At 35.7% G+C, this 20,787-nt stretch overlaps 1 protein-coding gene across 1 annotated transcript; it reads left to right on the forward strand.

Moving 5' to 3' along the window:
* Positions 1-4,025: 4,025 nt before the first annotated feature.
* On the forward strand, positions 4,026-11,480 carry LOC141392009 (uncharacterized). Its single transcript, XM_073964871.1, has 5 exons — positions 4,026-5,034; positions 9,307-9,456; positions 9,514-9,783; positions 9,841-10,097; positions 10,155-11,480. The coding sequence occupies exons 1-5, from the start codon at positions 4,437-4,439 to the stop codon at positions 11,334-11,336; spliced, it is 2,457 nt and encodes an 818-aa protein (XP_073820972.1). The 5' UTR covers positions 4,026-4,436; the 3' UTR covers positions 11,337-11,480.
* The last annotated feature ends 9,307 nt before the right edge of the window (positions 11,481-20,787 follow it).

Here is a 20,787-nt window from a genome sequence, read left to right on the forward strand (position 1 = left end):
TATAAGTCCTTCGATATTTAGAATTAAAAACAAATCATAAACCATATTTATATGTATGGTATAGTCGCCATATAAAAGTTAAATACCTTCAAAAAGAAGAGTAACTCGAATCCGAGAATGAAGATTGGACTTTTATATCTAGCTATTGTGTCGAAAACCTTAGAATATAATCGCCTGCCTTGTCAGAAAAGGTCGTAAGTCCATTTTCATAAATTTTTAAAGAGGAAGAAAAACATTCCAGCGCTTCGTGTTTTAAATATTTCATTGTGGTGGTAAAGGCAGTATTCTTCGCGTATTTATTCCGCTTCAATACCTGTGTTTTGTTTAATAAAGTCATCGCGTTTGGGAGATAATTGGATGTCTTTGGACTTACGACCTTTTCCTTGTACAGTTTTGTATTTTTGCAGGGACTTGCGACTTTTCCCACAATTTACAGATTTTTTAAATAAAATATTTATACTTTCCTCAACAATGTGGAAAGTTTGTATATAAGTTTGTATAGGTTGTATATAAGTTTGTTTTGTCCAATATTCGTGTAACATCTCGAAGTATTCGTCGTAGACCCCCTCCCCTCATTTTTTAATATATTGACGAGATAAAGTGATCTTGCTATGTGTGTCCGTGCGTCCATTAACAATTGTAATAAAACTCCAGGCCTCAATTATGGACCTATCGTCACGAAAATTTTGTGGAGAGGTCGGGTTCGGACCAGAAGTGACCCCATTAGATGTTGATTATGATCGTAAGGTGTGAAATGGACCATACCCAAAATTTTTACCGGATTTTGTAGCTGTCCTGTAGATCGCAATAATATTCCGATCGGCGCGAAATTTTAAGAATGATTTGAGTTTAAGACAAAGAAGAAGCTTGCAATTTAACATGTTTATAATAATTAGCGGGTAAAAATTGGTAATTTTTTTTAATATGATTACTATTCCTGGTATACACGATCCACTCACGTAAGTTATATTTAGAAGAGGACTTCTTGGTCTTTCCATTGATGCCAATTATATTGATGAACATGGTCAGATAACAGAGTTTCAGCCTAATACGAGGGCTGAACGATAACTATCTGGCCTAAAAATGAAAACGCGAATATTTACAATCAAAAACAGTTTTATTGTTTTCTTAAGTAGTCTCCAGCATGATTTATACATTTTTCGTGTGCTCAAACCTCCAAAATATGGTTTTTAAACGCTTTTACAGCATCTTCAGGCAAAATCGTTGACCACGCCTTTTTTTATTGATGTGCTGTAATCAAATGAAGTCATTGGACAAGTCAAGGCTGTACCACGGATGAGCCATCAATTCCACTTTTTTTCGGTCAAACAGGCGCTGGTTTGAATCGATGTGTCATGATGCAGAGTTATTTGTCTTCTCTTGTTCGTTTTTCGAATTTCTCAGGAGACTTCAGGCAAACAAATTATAGTGTACCACCGTCCTATATTTCTCAAGACTTTAACTCGCCACATGGTCAGTTTTTCTGAAGAAACTGACAACGTTTTGCTTCCAAGTGCATTTTACATGAACAGCTTTCGTTTGATTTGGCTCGCTTTCGAAAAACCAAACGGCGGATTCCTGCTGTTGTTTAAGGCTCCAAACCATAGATCCTTGATTCGTCTTCTGTGACGAAAATATTTAATTTTATCGATACACTCTTGCGGTGATTATCCACGTCGAAAGTTGAGAAAAATTCTTGGACGAAAAAATTCACAAATAAATTAAATATTTTTTGCACAGAGATTTTTTCAAGTCACTGAAAACAACACACAAAATGGTCGTACGATAAACGGTCCTGAGTAAGTCTAGGCTAAAAACTGTCAAACTTTCCAACAAAAAATTCAAATGGCGCTTGGCAATATGCGATGCTGCCTAGGCCAGGTAGTTTTCGTGCAGACCTCGTATATACCGAGGTCCCACATAAATTAAAATATGCACCAAAAATTAAATCTGCCAATTTTTAACACCACAAACATTTAAAACTGTGGGACCTCGGTATATACGAGGGCTGCACGAAAACTACCTGGCCTAGCCAACAGCTAAACTTTTGGGAGTTGAACCAAATAACCTTTCGCAAAAATATTCCAAATAAAGTTCTCAGCAATTCTTCAGAACATTCTGAAACTCTAAAATGCTTACTTCATGTTGTTTCAGCGGTATTTGCATCATATCTTTTACAACACGTATTTCAAACACAGCTCACACCAACAGTTTATTCTCGCATTTCGGATTTCACCACATTATTGATTTCTTTATTAAATGGTCGTTGAGAAATATATAGAGGCATTTTACAACAATGACATGTTCTGAAAAGTTGTGTATTACATTCCAGCGAATATTTTTCCGAAAGAAAACTTTAAGAAAAAATTAACGGATTTGGAGATATGGTGCGAAATTTAAAAAAATTATGGAAACTTTCGATATTTTAAAAAATTTGAGGCAATAAATGTTGTTTTTCGAGATCACTATTTCTTCAAATATTTTATTCTTGTCCTTATCTACAAATTTGCCTCAGAAGTCCGAAGAAGATTCGCATTGGTTTCAGAGATATAACTCCGAATAGCTTTAAAAAGTCAATATTTGGGGCCATAAAATCCAAGCTGGACCTGACACAACAAAACCCAACTAGGGTTTTTGTCGTTTGGGTCTGTACTTTCAAAAAATCCTCAGTTCAAATTGTTTGCACAAGATTACCTTAAAAATGTTGCACAGTGTAGTTCTTTGCAATGTACCCCAACCATGGATGACGTTAAACATTATATCAGAACATTAGTAATAGTCAGAGTATTATTTTAAAATATAAATTTTCTTGTGGACTTACGACATTTTCGTAATCAAATTTCTAACCTTCTCCGACAAGGCAAAACATATAGAAACACGCGACATGCATCCATTTTCTTTGCATCATACGACGTATTTTGACTTGTACTATCATTCTGTAACAAAAACGCGATTTCTAAAAAACGACCTTTTCCGACAAGGCGGACGTAATGTTAATTTATGTCAAAAACCGCAAATTTGCTTTTTTTAACAGAAGTGATAGAGTCTGTGTTAGCCAACTAAAACTCTCAGAAATTTAAAATCAGACAATACAGACTACGACTCATAGACTCCGAATCCTTCTCGTAGTACTGTTTGAGACTACAAAACTCATAGCGTAACCCAAACCAAAGCATCGAAATATATCGCAGAAACCAATCAACATACTCTTATCTAAGGCATAACAAAATACTTTAAGTCGAAAGTCTTCATGATTCCGGCTGTATTATCTACTATTGGTATAATTTTAAAGAAGAAGCTTTATTAATTGTACGTGTAGAAGATTTGGACTCGATCACATTCAATAATTTGCAGGACTTATTGGAATTAGAATTTAAATATTTATCGATATTTATATTTATCGATATTTATAAATATCGTTTTATGTCATACCTTGTAAATGTGTTTGTAAATGACCTTCTGAGTTGCGAAATAACGAATTAATATTTTGCAGGTTAGTTTATGCGTATTTTAGTTAATTATTAATTATTATAAGCCGTATTCAGAAGCAACAGAATTTTCTAAAGTTTAAATTCTCCAACACTCCCTATCTATCTGTGGAAAATATACACACTTTATGAAATATATTTTACAGTCATAATATCATCTACATAATAAAAGACTTAAGCGACAAACTTTCATTGCTCTAGGATAGATTGTTGTGAAAGACTTAAGTGGCAAACTTTCATTGAAGAAAACAAAAGACTTAAGACACAAACACATTCAATTCTATTCAAACTAATGCGGTTAACTCGTTTTTTTTTCTTGCTGACCCTCTTAATGCAGTGCAACAACAATATATTCTTGAATTTCCATATTTATAAATAATATATATAAAACTACACATGCAGCAAGGTAAGAGTTGTAAATGTATATACGACTGGTCAAAATCGAGTACCTACTTGGTTTGTCAATAACTGACAATGCCTAACGCATTGCAGCTCTCTCTCAGTTTGTTTATATTTCAGCACAAATAATAGACATTTAGCCAACATTTGTTTTGCGAACCAGCATTACTTGCATCTATGGATTGTCTTCTGGTGCATAGAAGTTTGCAAGCACAACATTGTGCAGCATTGGCTTATTTTCAATTTAACAGTGAAAAGGAAAGCACAGACACGCATTAAGTGAAAACGATTGGAGGTTTCGTTTGTTTTTCTATTTTATCTTTTTTTTGTGTGCCAAACGACAAAAGAACATTTAAAAAGTCATTAAAGATATCCCAAACCATATTTTAAAAATTACCATTCCATTAGACAAATACTTTCCGATTTAGTGATACGAAAACGAGAGTTGGACAGAGACATAATTAATAGTCTAAAAAAAAAAAAAAAAAAACAAAAAAAAAACAAAGAAAAAAAATTGTGGACTACCAGAAAAGAAAATTACAAAAATCGATGGAACACACTTTAAAAACAATAACAAAAACATTAACGAATAACAACAAACACAAATTCAATGTAAATACAATATTCGAACAGAAGAAGAAAGTGTTTTCTAAAAGAACAAATCATTGCCGACCACACCACCGACAGCCCTATACCACTGCTCATTATAAATGTGCTATAACAGGAACGAAAACAACAACAAGGGAATGTCTTTTACTAAAATGCATAACAATAACAACAACAACGATAATGATGATACCATTATTATCGGCGGTAGTTGCTGCGGCGCCGCCTCATGCTGCTAGTAGTGATAATAAAGTCAATCGTGCCGCTTGGCCTCCTCTGAAGCATCATGACATTTGGAACGATGATATACAGGATTTAGGGGCAACGGAAAACCATCAAGGTGCTGGTGATTACAGAATTTATGACGATGATGATGAGCCAACAAAACATCATGTAAACTATATAAAGGGGCTAACCAATAATTCGTTACAAACACTAAGGGATATTGATTGGAATCTTTATTCGTTTATGAATTCTTCTTCGACACCGGCCATCATCAGTACCTTAAAAGATGTTAATTTTCAACGACGACAAGACAGAGGTGAGAATGTGTATTAAGTGTATAATGAAATGTTATTAATTAAGAAAAGTGTAGACGTCTAGTCAAATTAAACAGGCCATAACATAAAATCTTTCAAGTAACAAGTTATATACCTGATTCACATGATCTATAAGTGAGAAATGTCCAAAAGATATAAACTGTTAAATTCTAGTTAATTTGTTAGTTTTTCAGCTCGAATGAAAAACAAAAACAAATAGAAAGCTTTTATGGTTTTTTCAATACAATACATACATACAATACATACGTTTTTAAGACTCTAGTTTCGATTTTTGAGCATTTACAGATTTTACTTGTGTTTTCTTCTAGCCAAACAAATTGGGTCCACAGAACGCAATTTTGCTCAATTAAAACTAGTTTCGCCTAGTCCTTTTGTAATAAACAAGTAAAAAGGGTCAGTCGGCTTTGCCGACGGATATATACCCTCAGCCAATGTGAAGTGAAACTTTCACCTGCAGACAGATCGAATGTATTTAAGGTCTCTTCAGAATTTTGTCGCCCTTTTTCGACATTTGAACTTGCCGACAAAAATGTGGATAAGGAAGTAACTGCACTAAAACACAAATGTTGAACTTTTGTGGAGGGAGGTACCCTTAGGGAGGACCGATATGGGCCATTTTAGAAGTTAAACTAAATTTTGACAAAATATTAAGAGATCCAAAGTTTGGACCAAACTGGTTGCCCTGTTCAAGGAATATCGTCCTAGCATTTTATTTAAATTTTTTAAATATTGGGGAGAAGTGCCGGAAGTTGTGGACCGGTATTGCCCCATGAAACTAAGTTTGGATATAATATGACGAAGACCAAATGTTGGACTAAATCGATTGAACAGTTCGAGAGTTATCATGCTCTCCGACCGCCACATATGGTGACATAGGTTTTTTTTGTGTGAGAGGTACCAGAAGGAGTACACAAATATAGTCCATATTCGAAGCTGATCTATATCTAGTGGATATATTAGGATGTGCAAAGTATGGATTACATCGGTCACTCCCTTCAAGAGTTATCGCGTGCACAATTTTTCCAAACATTTTTGAACTCTTGTGGGGGAGGTACCTGTAGGAGTGGACCGATATGGCTTATCTTCGAACTTAAACTATGTCTGGACAAAATATTACTAAGGCCAAATTTGGACTGAATAGGCAATTCCGTTCGAGAGTTATCTTGCGCTCCAACCACCTCACACGGTGTCATAGGGTTTTTTTTGCAACTTTCAGGCCATTTTCTCAGGAAGTATGGACTTGCCCCTGATGAAACTTGTACAGTCGTATGGGGGCGGTGAATAAAAGTTGCTACAACAAAAATCAAAACGATTCGAGAGATGGCCCTAAACTGAACTTTTCCGAAATTTAGTGTGGGAGGTACCCGAAGGAGTGGACCGATTGAGTTCATATTGAAAACTACTCTGGATTGTTGTGGCAGCTGACGGTCCTCAGCTGCGATTGATGGTGGATTGCTTGTGGCCTAAGCAACTGTGTTAGTATGAATGCTATTTAAACCTGCTTGATATGCTTGTTGATCTAGGGGTTCTCTCATGTATCGTGGCGGATATCTGCTAATTCCTCGCGTGGAAAAAAGTGCTATGATCGGTTAAATAGGAGTTCAGTCTTTCACCGTCGATGCAGTCTGGAGGGGGCGGAATACAGGAGAGGTAGAGGTTAAATAGTTCCGGAGATATCACCCTGCCATGGGGAACTGCCTGTTTCACTTTACAGGGTTTCGACTTCTTGTTCCTGAATTCAACGTAAGACTGGCGTCCACACATATAATTGATTATCTGTTTAATGTTCTCAAACAGCGTGGAGTGCCTGACAGTATCATAGGCTTTTGATAAGTCAAGCGCCACTATCACTGTTCTATCACACCGCTTATCCTGGCTGAGTCCTCGACAAATATGTGTGAAGATGTCGTGCAGTGCTGTTGTCGTGATGTGATGCTCACGGAATCCATGCTGATGATCGCCAACTACAAAGCTATTTCTGACGCTGAAGAGGACTAAGGCCTCAAGAGTCTTTGCTACAGGCGACAAAAGCGAAATCTGCCGGTACGATGCACTTTCGCTGGCATTCTTTCCTGGCTTCAGTAGCGGGACCGCCCTGCCCATATTCCAAACTTCGAGAACAACGAGGGTGGCTAGCGACAGGTTGAAAACTTTCTGTTTCAGCATTACCATGGAGATTCCATTCCAGGGTTCAACGCTTTACATGATTTAGCGTTCCTGATGGCATTCGCAACATCATCTATTGTAAACTGAGGTAGTTCATCCTCGGCAGGAATAGATCTGATGCAAAGTAGTACTAATCTCTACGCCCTGCAAGTACGGGGTGCGTACCTCTTCGGGTCAGTCAACGTAACGTCGCCAAACGTGACTGAGGTCCTAATCTTCACTCCATCCAGGGTTCGAGAGTGAATTAACCGTTGCCCACAATCCACTTATACTGAATCCAATGTTGCAACTCTTCTGATGATTTAACTACTAGTTCCGCTTATGCTCGCCGACCAACCTGTTAACCTCCAGTGTCAACTCCTGAATCTGGGGTCATTGGCGTTGGTTCGACGAAGCTCATCACGCTCATTTGCTAATCTCATCGCTTCTGCTAGGAAGTTTGGTCTCATTTCGGGTATTCGACAAGCAGGTATATGGCGAGCGGCAGCAGCCATGAAGATGTCTCGGTATATCCTTTCCGCTACCCGAACATCAGAAGGATTCTCTGAAGCGGTGATTAGTGAACTCCGGAAACTCGGACAATAAGCTTTCCCATGATTGACGAAGGTGTCGCACCTTCGTTTGGAGGTGATGAAACCGGGTGGTCTGCTGATGAAGACAATTATAGAGAGATGATCTGATCCAAGGGAAATGACGGGTTAGCAGGTAACGTCATTTGTCAGACCAAGTGACACGATCGTTATGTCCGGCGAACTGTGACACTCTCCTGGTCATACTGCATGTTGACCTATGTCCAATTTTTTGTCAAATTACAAATGGAATAATTCGAATTTCAAATGGAATAATTCGAAATACAAATGGGATAATTCGAGTTACTAATAGAATAATTCAAATGGATGGGATGTACATCCCTTGAGTCTTTGGCTTATGGTCATGAAATATGGTGGATTTGCCTAATTAAACTAAAGCATTCGTGCTGTATTCGATATAATCAATCGTGTGTATACCCCTACTGCAATAATATAGTAGCCTGTATTGCGACAATGTAACTTGTTAACGACAGAATTAGCGACAATTGCCGGTAAGTTGAAAATTTTAAGTGACAATATCTTTTAATATTACCGAATATTTTCGGTAAGTTAGCAACGAAAATAAAGTAGTCGCTAAGCTTTACCGACAGCAACAGTGATGTCAACTTTTATATATACTCTTCAGTCATAATTTAGCGTTTTCATTTTACCGATGTTTGTCGGTAACAAAAAAATGAGTTACAGAATCGCACTACTGATCGTATGCTATCGAATCGACATACATATTTTCAATTTAGCGCGATTTTGTTCTTTAGGCTACCGTTAGTTACGAAGTTCTTCAGCAATACACGCACATGCGACACGATTGCAGTTTGATTTAATTTCCTTTTGTTGTTTGCATGGAGGGGCCTTTAAGGCCTCCATTCACTATCAGTCATGCTGTCGAGCCGATTAACCCCTTTTTGTATGTGTGTGCATAACAAGTGTGTAGCAAAGCTTACAGTCAATACTAGAAATCTTGAAATGTTCCCCCGAAAATGAATACATTTTATATTTTTCTACTACTTGTCCAACCGATGAACCCCTCTTGTGCGTGTTTGTTTGATAAGTGTGTAGCAAAGCATTCAATCAATCTTCAATCTGCAATCGAATTCTTCAATTTTCTCTCAAAAATGGATGAATTAATTTTTTTCATTTTATTTATTTTTGTTCCAAACGCCAACTTTTTCGGTGCGGAACAATTCGTTTTTGTGTCCTTTTTGTTCCATATGATACACGCATGTATATGGAACAAAAAAGTTCAAATTTGCTTTATAGATTTGGAATGAAAAGGCAGGTTCTACAGGAGATAAACGAGAATCTATTCAAAAAACTGAAAGAGAATGGTTTAAAACCTTGTAAAGTACCTTTATCTCTAAATGTCAAAAATGGCATATGGAACATTTAAGCATGACACCGACGATATGTTGATTAATTTTATAGACTACTTAATGTAGGGACTTATTTCTCTATGAGCAAAACACATACCTTCTAACAACAAAAAAACTTCATTTTAAGTGATTCATTTATTTCCTGTACCCGTGGATGGTGAGTGCTTATCGAACGATGGACGTCGTACAGGCACCTGTTTCAATGCCTATGAGTGTCGCAACAAAGGCGGACAAGCCAAAGGTGAATGTGCCCATGGATTTGGCGTTTGTTGTATTTGTAAGTACCTTAATAAATTGATCAAAACTGCACATGTTTAACCTCAATTTTTTTCAGATATTGCCAACTGTAATGAAACGATAAGCAATAATATTACATATCTAGTATCACCAAGTTTTCCCAGCTTTATGCCCAACAACATAACCAATTGTAAATTGAAAATCAAATTGATGAATGATGATATCAGTCAGTTGCGTTTTGATTTCTATCATTTCATTTTGGGCCAACCGAATCGACGAACGGGTGTTTGTGATGGAGACGTATTTAACGTGACTGGAGGTCCGGGTGGAACATTTTCTTTGTGTGGTCAAAATAGTGGACAGCATGGTGTGTATAACCGAAAGGTAATAACGTTATTCCAATATTAATTGCATTATTAAATAGTTTACTATGACGTTGGTGGAAGGATGGTTCCACGACAAACGCTTTATGGTTCATTAAGACCATTAAGATATGAGGATTTATATCCTGGACGTAATGTTACTGGCGATACAAGTATGGAAATCGAAGTTAGTTTACATTTTGCTCCCAGATTCCTGCCAACTCGGTTATGGGAAATTCGTATTGCACAAATCCCATTTAGTCAACGAGCTCCAGCAGGATGTTTGCAGTACTTTACTGGTGCCGAGGGAGTTTTCCAGGTAGACATTTCACTGTAAGTCGAAAATAATTTAAAAAATTATAACTTATATTTGCAGACTTTTAATTTTGCTGATAATGGACGTCATCTGGCTAATCAAAACTATCGCATTTGCATGAGACAAGAAATTGACATGTGTTCTATTGTATATCAACCATGTGATGATCAATCATTTCGCATTGGACCTAGAACCGTGATGAGATTTACGAGTGCAACACAAAACGGAGGAGTTATTAATAACGGTATGGGAGCTGGGGGAGGTGCAGGAACTGCGGCAATGCCACCAGCAATCAATAATATGCCAATGATGGGTACAATGCCATTAATGGATCAAATGCAAATGCAGGTTTTATCAGACGACGTAATGGATACAATGAATATGATGATTTCATCTACACCAATAACAACATCTACCTTAAGCACTGCCTCCTCTGCTGATACAATGTCTACATCTACATCTACTGCGACTTCTTCAACGGTTGACACAACTGTCTCAACTGCGGCATCTACTTCCGCGACAACACCCACCTCCTCCACAACCACCACTACAACTTCCCCACTAAACGATGACGCTGGCGATAGTTCTGAAGCGCCTACATCAGCAGTAATGGCAACAAGTACTGTAGCTACTATGTCAACAGCAATTTCTTCAGTATCTCCATCCACAACAACGTCTATGTCTCCAAGTGCAGATGATCCCGACGAAAGTTCAGAGGCGATGGCATCTTCAACTACCACCGTATCTACAGCCACAAGAACCTCCTCAACATCAATGTCAACAACCGCCGCTCTAAGTGATGATGTTGAAGGCTCAGGAGATGGTGATACCAGATTCCGACCAACGCCCTCAAATGTATCCAAACGGCCACGTCCCACAAGTGGCGGTTTTGATTTGTTGGGCTTTCTACGAACGGCATTTGAAATGAGATTTCGCAGTGCTAGGCAGAAGAAATTTTTAACTGAAAGGCAAAAACGACAATTTTATAGTAATTGTCGAGATCGCATTACAATGCCATGCATCGTAGAAGATTTCATCGGGACCGGACTAGGACCGTTGCCAGGTTGTGAGCCCGTTCACTGTGGTATGCAATTTTGTTCAAACGGCATGTGGCCATGTCGCATTGAATCAACTGTAACACCATTCTATGTTGGAATTCATTTCGGCGATGGTATTGGTAAAGGTAGTCCAGAAGATAATATAGGTGCTTGTTTACGTTATCAACAAATACAGTGTATGTAATTAAATATGAACTTGTTGATGTAAAAGTCTTACAGTTGTCCCCAATTAATGTAACACTTTTATTTTCTGTTGAACATATTTTTCATTGTATATACATATTTTCCAATAAACAAAGGGTCCTGGACATAAATCCAGGGAACAGCATATAAACTATATTTATAATTTAACGTACACAAGCTAATATTTAATATAAATTTTAAAATGTTTGCATCAGAACTATCTGCTATAATGTTCCCTTAATAAATATGTACATATATATTTCGAGTTAACGATTGCCCACCTAATGGACTTCAACTCACGTAAAAAAGTGTTGTTGTATATATTTTGTTTCGCAGATGCATTACGATTATGATTTTTGCATCATTGTAAAAATATGAAGAACGGAATGCATTTTTCATGACTCTGCATGGACTGCTTCAATCACTACTTCGCATAGAACAATTTTACAAAAATTTTGCTGGGATTTTAGGTTAGGTTAAAAGACACGAACGCAGCTATCATATACACAACCACTCCATTTGGATACCTTGGATACCAAATAGATGTTTTCTATTTGGACCATTATTAAATATGTTATTAGTATTTCTTTGCACATAGTTTTTACAGAATTTGACATTTTCAAGACTCGATATGTCTGGAACCGTTAGTCAAAAAAAATTCTGAAAATATACTATTTATTTTTATGTATTTATTTATTTCAAATATTTATTATAATAAAAAATTACAATAAAATTATATAAAAAATAGCACTAGCATCTAAGGCTATCGGCCAAAGAAAATATACTAAAATGTTTTGCTGATGAGCAGCATCACCAATTAAGGGAAAATTAAGGGAAATCAAAAACCTCGGTTTCACTCAGAAACCCCCGTATGTATTCCTGGAAGATACATTCCGCCCACGTAAATAACATTTGGAGGGTCATTTCTTGACCTTCCATTGATGACAATTATGTTGATTTACGTGCTCAGATAACAGAGTTACAGCCTGATATATCCAGTTATTTGTTTGTAGTGTAATCAGCATGCTGGTGGTCGCATTATAGATCAATAGTCACGAGATTTTGCACGATGTAAGACTTTAGGTCGAAGAACATGCCTTCATTTTTGGATGATGATCTAATGTTATCTAGAGGGTTAAATGGACCATTACATTTGTATGAAAAATATAAAAATTTGGACCATATTTTACTTCCTGAAGGGTACCAGCAAAGTAGCCTACATATGGAAAAAGAACTACTAACATTTCCCCTGATGCAAATTGCAATAATGTGTCTCCTGCGGGCCTACTGTCTAATACAGTTTGACAACAAATATATTGCAAAGTCCAAAATTGTAAAAAAACCATATTAATTGTTCGCTTATGGCAACAAATTATGAAAACACTATACGGTTTTGTTATTGTTGTAGCAGCATTGTAGAAGCATAGGTTTGATGCTGGGATGATGCGTTGGGGTGACAATAAATGTATTGCATTGGGAAAAGCAGTACCATAAAACTAAGGAGGGTCTTCAGACAGACCATATTACAAATTAACAATGACGAATCGGCCGCAGACAAGTATGCAAAGAATGAATATTTGACTCAATATGTATTGTCGGATAATGGACCAATGCAAAAGAGTCCGATTTTGGCTTTGAAAACATCGAAATACCTCTGCACACAATAGGGAAACATATACCCTCAGTGTATTATTTTAAAAGACCTACAACAGAGCTCTATTTCCTCTCTCAATATTATTGGAATCACTACATTTTTACTAAATGGATAGATATTATACGCTGCTATCATAATAAATCCCAAAAAATGCGCCAAATCTAATAAAATTCATCAAATATGGAAATTATACACCTTCTAGAAAATGAATACCGAATTCTTGGGTACTATATTTTTTACCAAGCAAAAAAGTATGCAAAATCGGGTTCACGGACATAATAATATAATAATGATTGGGAAGACATCCCCACTGACATCATTAGGAAATATTTAATAGTCATTATTCTGAAAGTCGGTCAAATGGGTCCAAAAAGCTCAAACATGTTCAAATACCGCCACTCCAAAGGCCAGATCATGACATATTAATCTTATTTGTGTAAGTTGCTGATGTAATATAACAAAACTAAACTAATATATACCTCGGGCCAAACTCCTGATATCACCCCTTATACATTTTTTGGTTCCAGTTTGAGAAAAAAAACAAGTAGGAAAAGCGTTAAGTTCGGTCGGGCCGAACTTTTTATACCCTCCACCACAAATTTCAGCCATTTCGGTGGATTAATGTGGCCACAACCTTCAAAATACCGAAAATCGGAAGGTACCGTTCTATGGGGGAAAGCTTTATACCCCTAACGAAGACTAAATACCAAATTTCAGCCATCTCGGTGTGATAATGAGGCCAAAAACCTTCAAAATACCGAAAATCGGGAGATATCGTCCTACGGGGGCTATATGAAAACGTGGACCTATATAAACATTTTATGGTACAAAATTTTCTTAGCCTCTGTAGTGCGATTCTCTAACTCATTTTTCGAGTTACCGACAAATATCGGTAAAATTAAAATGCTTATAATTTCGGTAATTAACGAAATTTTTCGGTAAGTTAACAACCAAAATAAAGCTGTTGCTAAATTCTACCGATAACAACAGTGCAGTCAACATTCATTGATACTTTTCATTCATAATTTTGCGTTTTAATGTTACCGATTTTTGTCGGTAACTCAAAAAATGAGTTGCAGAATTCCACTACTGGAAACGCAAAATACAAAGTTACAACCGATTCTGTTGTGAAATGGGACGAATACATTCAAAATATATTAAAATGACGCGTACTTTATATGGGGCGTTATATGGGGGCTATACCAAAACGTGGACCTATATAAACCAACTTTAATACCAAATTACAACCAATTCGGTGGTAAAATGGGACAAATATCTTAAAAATTCCTTAAAACGACGACGCGTCAAGCGTCATTTTGCGGCTATACGAAAGCGTGGACCTACATAGCCCGCTTTCAATACCAAAAGTCCTACGTACATATAATAGATTTTCCCAAAATTTCATCCACCTACGTCAATCCGTTCGGTGGGCTTGTTAAATCCGGTTGTACATAAACGTACTTTTACTTGAACAACGTAGAAAAAACTTCGTTCGGCCACAACATTTTGTATGGGGAAATTAGTAATCTATTCGTAGTTTTGGGTCGAACAACGAATAGAGAACGAACGACGTACCGTGGAAACGGCACATAACCAGCTTAGAGGTAGTTTACACTATCTATCAATGTCATATGTGATGAAATTTTCCATCGTTATACATTCGCCAATATGTGCAATATTGAGGATTTTCTTTACGCAAATTACTTTTTGCGTCCACGTCAACAAAAATGCAGAGAAAATTTCGTGTCATATGACATTGATAGCTAGTGTAAAAAACCCAGCAAAAAGTTTGCATCCGTGGATGCAGTTTAATCAGTACAAGTGTATAGTACATGTGCCGATGGAGTACATCTTTTCCTATGAATTCACTTATGAATTTTACAAGAGAGCGCGCAGCTAGGATGCACTCCATTTTGCTTCCACACACACAGTTAGGATGCACTCCATTTATGATCCAAATCAAGGTTTTTGATGCATTGCTTTGGATTGAATTTAAAGGCATTCTTCGTATTGTGTTTTTAGTCAGTCTAAAGATGCAATAAAAATCCAAGCCATTGCGAAATATCCCAGAATAAATAAAAAGCATTTATTATTTGTGTAAACAAGAATACAAAGAACTTTATTATAGGCCTGTTCCTTTACGTGCAAGAATCTTCAAGTTTTACTACTTTTTACTCGAAAAGCGTTCCCTTACTTCAAGAAGCATACAATTGGTATGAGAGAAGTTCACAACTTTACTACTTTTGCCATTTCTGAAATTTTTTAGAGTAAAGGAACAGACCATATATTAACAGAAAATAAAAAAAGTTTCCATTAAATTCCATTGCAATTGAGCTCACTTCCTCCGTTCTCCGCTTAATCCAAGCGCATCTGATTTTGCTTCATCAGATGCTGCTAATAAAGGTTTTTTATGTTGCCTTCCCATCACTAGTTCATGTTTCGAAAAGGACTCCAACTCCACTCCTTTAAAAATTCCCGCCTCGTGAATTACCGCAAAAAATGTTCGCAACTTAAGTTTTTATTTCTTTATTTTATAAAAATTCTTAGAAATCTATACACTCCTTTTCGTTTTTGGAAAAAAATGATTTCGTCAGCGGCGGATAGGTATTAACAAATTGGCTGTTTTTGTAGGGATCATTAATCAAGTGAATATAATATGTATGTGCATTTTTCATAACTCCGTGTGGACTGCAACGAAGGATGTAATGAAATCTTAACTCCACATGCACAACTTCGAAATTTTTTGCTGGGTACCTCTTAAGCAGAAAAATATACAAAAATGGTTATTCGCTTACTAGGCGTTTACACAAGACAGTTTGTCTTCAAATACAACTCTGATTTACTAACGCATACATCCATTTGTCGCCTGTCTCTCAGCTGTCCATCATTTTTACACAGACAGAAGGGTTAACAAATTTTTAAGATTTTTCAAATATCAATTCCATTGGGTTTACGTCAAATAAATCCTCATAAAGAGGGTTTTAGGCCATTTAGATATGACATCATTATACTATGTTTACATTTACGAAATCCACTCGATTTCAACTGTCAATTCCATTGCTCAAACGTCAAATGAAATCCAATCGATTTCAGATGAGTTTTCATTTGACGTATACACAAAGGAATTGACAGATGAAATCGAGTCGATTTCGTAAATGTAAACATAGTCTTAGCCAATTTATCGCATTATCAGGTTTTATTTGATAAATCCGGCGAAAATCTACCAGATTTCCCATACAAAAATAAATTCTCGTATTGAGTGGATTTGTTTTAAATCCGGCATAAATCCTCATATACAACTCTGTTTTTTGCAACATGTTGCCAGAAAATACAAAGAGTTGCAAGCTGGCACAAGAAAAAAGGTAGATGCATCGGTGAATTCATGGTACAATAATGTATAAAGTAGGCCACAGCTAACAGCTGATTACAATTTTTTTCATGTTATGGCCTTTTCTGTCAAAAGCAGGGTTGACATTTTTTACTGTTGTTGACATTATGCAATTATAAAGGTAGATGCATCGGTGAGTTGTTCCAACAAAAAACTTCTGATGCAAGGCTATATTTTAAAATTAAAAACAATTTCAAGCGATTTTTATTCGCGTGGCCGAATTAAATTGTTAATTTTTTCAATAGTAACCCAGCAAAAAAGTTTGGAAGTAGTGAAATGCAGAGTTATGATTTCAATACATCTTTCGATGCACTCCGCACGGAGTTATGAAAAATGCACTCCGCTGGATACATTTTAGAAGCACTCGCTTATAGATCCCTAGCCAAGCAGCCAATTTTTTTTAACCCTACAGTCGCATTCTTTTCTTCTGAACACAAGGAAGAGTGTCTAAAATATATTAGATGAGCCAAACTTGTTAAGTAGAAAATAAGAGTCATACGTTTGGATGCAACTTTTGTTATTTTTGGAACTAGCAACAATGTTCTCCCAGCAAAAAAGTTTGGAAGTAGTGCAATTCAGAGTTATGATTTCAATACATCCTTCGATGCAGTCCACACGGAGTTATGAAAATGTACTGCGCTCGATACATTTTGGAAGCAATCGCTTAAAGATCCCTAGCCAAGCAAACCAATTTTTTTATCCCTACAGTCGCAGTATTTTTTTCTGAACACAAGAAAGAGTGTTAAAATTCTAAGAATTTGTTTTATAAAAAATAAAGAAATACAAACTAAAGTTATGAACATTGCTGTAATTCACGAGACGCAAATTATTTTTGAAGTGGAGTTGGAGTTTTTTGGAAATCTGAACTGAAGTAGGAGGAAAAATGAAAAACCATTTGGATGATGAAGCATATCAATTTCGATGTCATAAAAAGCAGAGTAGAGGAAGTAAACTTAGTTACGATCAAATTTAATGGAGAGTTTTTATAATTTGCGTTAATGTAATAAAGTTAATATTCTTGTTTTACACGAATAAGCAATGTATTTTATTTATTTTGGGATATTTGCAATGGCTTGCATTTTATAACATCTTTAGACTGCATTTAAATTCAATCAAAAACACTACATCAAAGGCTGTGATTTGGATCGAAAATGGAGTGCATCCTAGATGTGTGCCGTGGAAGCAAAATGGAGTGCATCCTAGCTGCGCGCTCTCTTGTAAAATTCATAGGTGAATTCCTAGGAAAAGATGTACTCCAGCGGCAATTGTTCTAGTGATTTAACTGCATCCGCGGATGCAAACTTTTTGCTGGGCTGGAGCCTAGCTAAAGTAATATTTATTTTTTACTCTATTTGGTACTTTTAACATATAAACAGTGAAGTTCTAAATTCCATATTATTATTATTATTTTTTTTTTTTTTTTTTTGTAAAACGGACTAGATATGAAGATATCTATCATTTGACGTTTGGTCTGTTCCTTTACTTTTGAAAATGGTAAAACCGGCAAAAGTAGTAAAAGTTATAAACTGCTCTCATATGAATTGTATGGTGTCAGAAGTAAAGGAACGCTTTTCGAGTAAAAGGTGGTAAAACTTGAAGATTCTTGAACGTAAAGGAACAGAGCTGTTTTAAGCCATGGCTGCAGGGTTGTATTTTTCAGCGATTTTCATACATGGCCTACCTCTACTTTATTCTACCATGGGTGAATTGCTATAACAAAAATAATTAAAAATGTCAAAATTTGTAAACAAGGCGAAAAAATTAAATTTTCTTTGATATACAAAGTTGATTTTAATCAACCATGGTAGAACAAGAAAAGGTAGCGGCAATACCCAGCTGACTGAACTGGGTTGTAGTGTTAGTCCCGGTCCACACTAGCGTGAATTTCATTGAGAAAAATCATGAAATTAGGCGTTCTTAAATCGAATTCCCCACTACAGCAATTTTATGATTTTACTCTACTATGGAAGTCGATCTAGAGACGCATAATTTCATGCAATTTTAACAATGAAATCACTCTAGTGTGGACCGGGACTTAGTGTCAAATTTCATACGACATTTTATGTATTGGTCCCAATTTACATTAGGCGAGTTTACTTGCGGCAATTGTCAGTTTGATGGAGAGAGAGGTGAGGCATATGGTAACCCTTTGCCTCTCAGCCCCCTCTCTCACCTACAAACTGACAATTGCCGCAAGTAAACTCGCCTAATGTAAATTGGGACTTTATTTCTATGTTCGATGTATATTAGGGATATATATTTTTGAAGAACAAATTTATTCATCAGAAAAAAACTATTTCCCATAAAGACGGCTTCATATCATTGACATGTAAACTCCTCCAGGTCCAAACGACATGCCGCACACTAAAACACCGCTTATAGAGGCGGTACAATATTTGTTAATATGTGTGGTATTTTGTTAAACTTGAAAAGAATTAAGCCCTAATAAACATGTGCTTTTTTGTTTTCAAAAGCAAATGATTGAAACAGCTTCTCTTTTTTCAATGAAATACCAGCGACCCGAAACATTTTCGCAAGTATTCTACTTTCTGCGAGAAATTATGCATTTAGTGGAATGATATGGAAACATTCAAATTGAAAATCTAACGAGTTTTCATTCATGTTTTCCAAAATATTCAATCAAATGTGAAAAATTATTAGTTTTTTTAAATTCCAATAATTTATAGACATTTCCCAGTTTTGTTTACATTTACGTTGACACTAAGGTTTACAAACAAAAACAAATTTCAATGTGGTTGTTGTTGAGTTGTATTTGTTGTAGTATTAACTTTACCTTATATTTGTTCTACCATGTTAATCAACCAAGACTAATATCTACGATGTCTAAACGATAAAATTATTTTTAGTTGCTCATTAGTGGCATAATGTGCTATCATTTTCAATATTAAACAATAAATTTATAATTTGCCGAGTGGTTTTTTAGACGAATTCAATTTACAACAACTTCTTTTGACGTTTCAAATTCGATCAAATGGGCTGATGCATCTACCTTGGTAATTGTGTTATGAACAAAAATCAGCTGACTGCCATTTAAAATCCTCCAAAATGTATATCTAAATGCAATGAGATTTGGGGCCTAATTACGACATTCGATTCGATCGAGCATTTGCTCGCGAATGAAAAAAACGAACAATTAAACCCTATTCGCACCACCAATCGTACATTTACTAAAGCTGTGTTCCTTTACTTACCTGAGGTTACCATTTTTACCATTTGTTACCATTTTTTACCTGCAAAGCGTTCCTTAACCCCGAAAAGTGGCAAAACTGGAAGCAATTTTTAAGAGAGTGAGAGTGGAGAGAGAGAGTGAGAGTGGAGAGAGAGCGAAAATGGCTTTCTCTTCTACCACAGGCTACCAGCATGGTATAACTAAAGAGGTAGATTCAAATGAAAAAAATCTATAGAACCCTAGTTTTTTCTGAATTCATAAAACTTCAAAATTAGTAAACAAAAAGGCAACAAGTGGGTTTGTTTACAATACCATTTTTGGGAATTTTATTAAAAAACGCGAAAAATGAATGAAGTGTCAATGTTTCTCCACATAATCGAGTTGTGGATATGATAAAATGTGTATTTCAATGCAAAGCTGACGAATTTCTTCCATACAAATGTTCTAAAAATAATTTTAAAAATCATTGAATTCGATTGTTTTTTTAAATTGTTGGCATATTATTCAAACATCACACACACATACAAAGATTGTGTATATTGTTTTGACGTTTTAGGAACAGTCGAAAGAAAAAATTTAAATTGACAGGAAGCTTTACCTAACCTTTATTATTAAACCATGGCTACCAGTAAAATTTCTGCAGGTAAAAAATGGCAGAACTGATTTTTCGACTTTTGTTTGACGAAAAACAGAAGAAAAAGTCGAACGCTGACAAAACTAAATTAAAAACTGTGAAATAAAAGACGAAAATTGATTTTTTTATGTTTCTTTTTGACATTGCTGCCATATCTACCATTTTTCCGTTCCTTTACTTTTCTGGTAAAAATGTTCATGAGAGAGCAATTTTGACACTTTTCTCTTTTACCACCCTTACTATTAAAAAAGTAAAGGAACAAAGCTTAAGGTAGATGCATTAGCAATTTGTTACATCAATGTCAAAAAGTTTTACAAAAATAAATTATTTCGTACATTTTTCTAGCACAACTTCATTCCGAAATTATTACCCAAAGTACTATTCAAAACAATTTCAGCAAATATTTACATATTTCATTAATAAGTTTTTAGTTTTTGTTTAAAAATAAACACTTTTTGTACCATCTACTTTCTTAATGTTCCTTGAAGAACACATGTTTTCATAGTTCGATTTTTTTATTCACGAGCAAATACTCGATTGAATCGAATGTCGTAATTGGGCCCCTGTACTGGATTTATTAAATCCA

Source organism: Musca autumnalis, unplaced genomic scaffold, assembly GCF_047663935.1.
Source record: "Musca autumnalis isolate F117 unplaced genomic scaffold, ASM4766393v1 scaffold_2, whole genome shotgun sequence".
NCBI classification, from domain to species: domain Eukaryota; kingdom Metazoa; phylum Arthropoda; class Insecta; order Diptera; family Muscidae; genus Musca; species Musca autumnalis.

What these genes read in the sequence shown, in the direction of transcription:
- LOC141392009 (XM_073964871.1), top strand. Translation starts at nt 4,437, where the DNA reads ATGGAACACACTTTAAAAACAATAACAAAAACATTAACGAATAACAAC. An exon ending in ATTTGGCGTTTGTTGTATTT is followed by an intron (nt 9,457 to 9,513) that starts GTAAGTACCTTA and finishes AATTTTTTTCAG; the next exon opens with ATATTGCCAACTGTAATGAA. An exon ending in TCAAAATAGTGGACAGCATG is followed by an intron (nt 9,784 to 9,840) that starts GTGTGTATAACC and finishes ATTATTAAATAG; the next exon opens with TTTACTATGACGTTGGTGGA.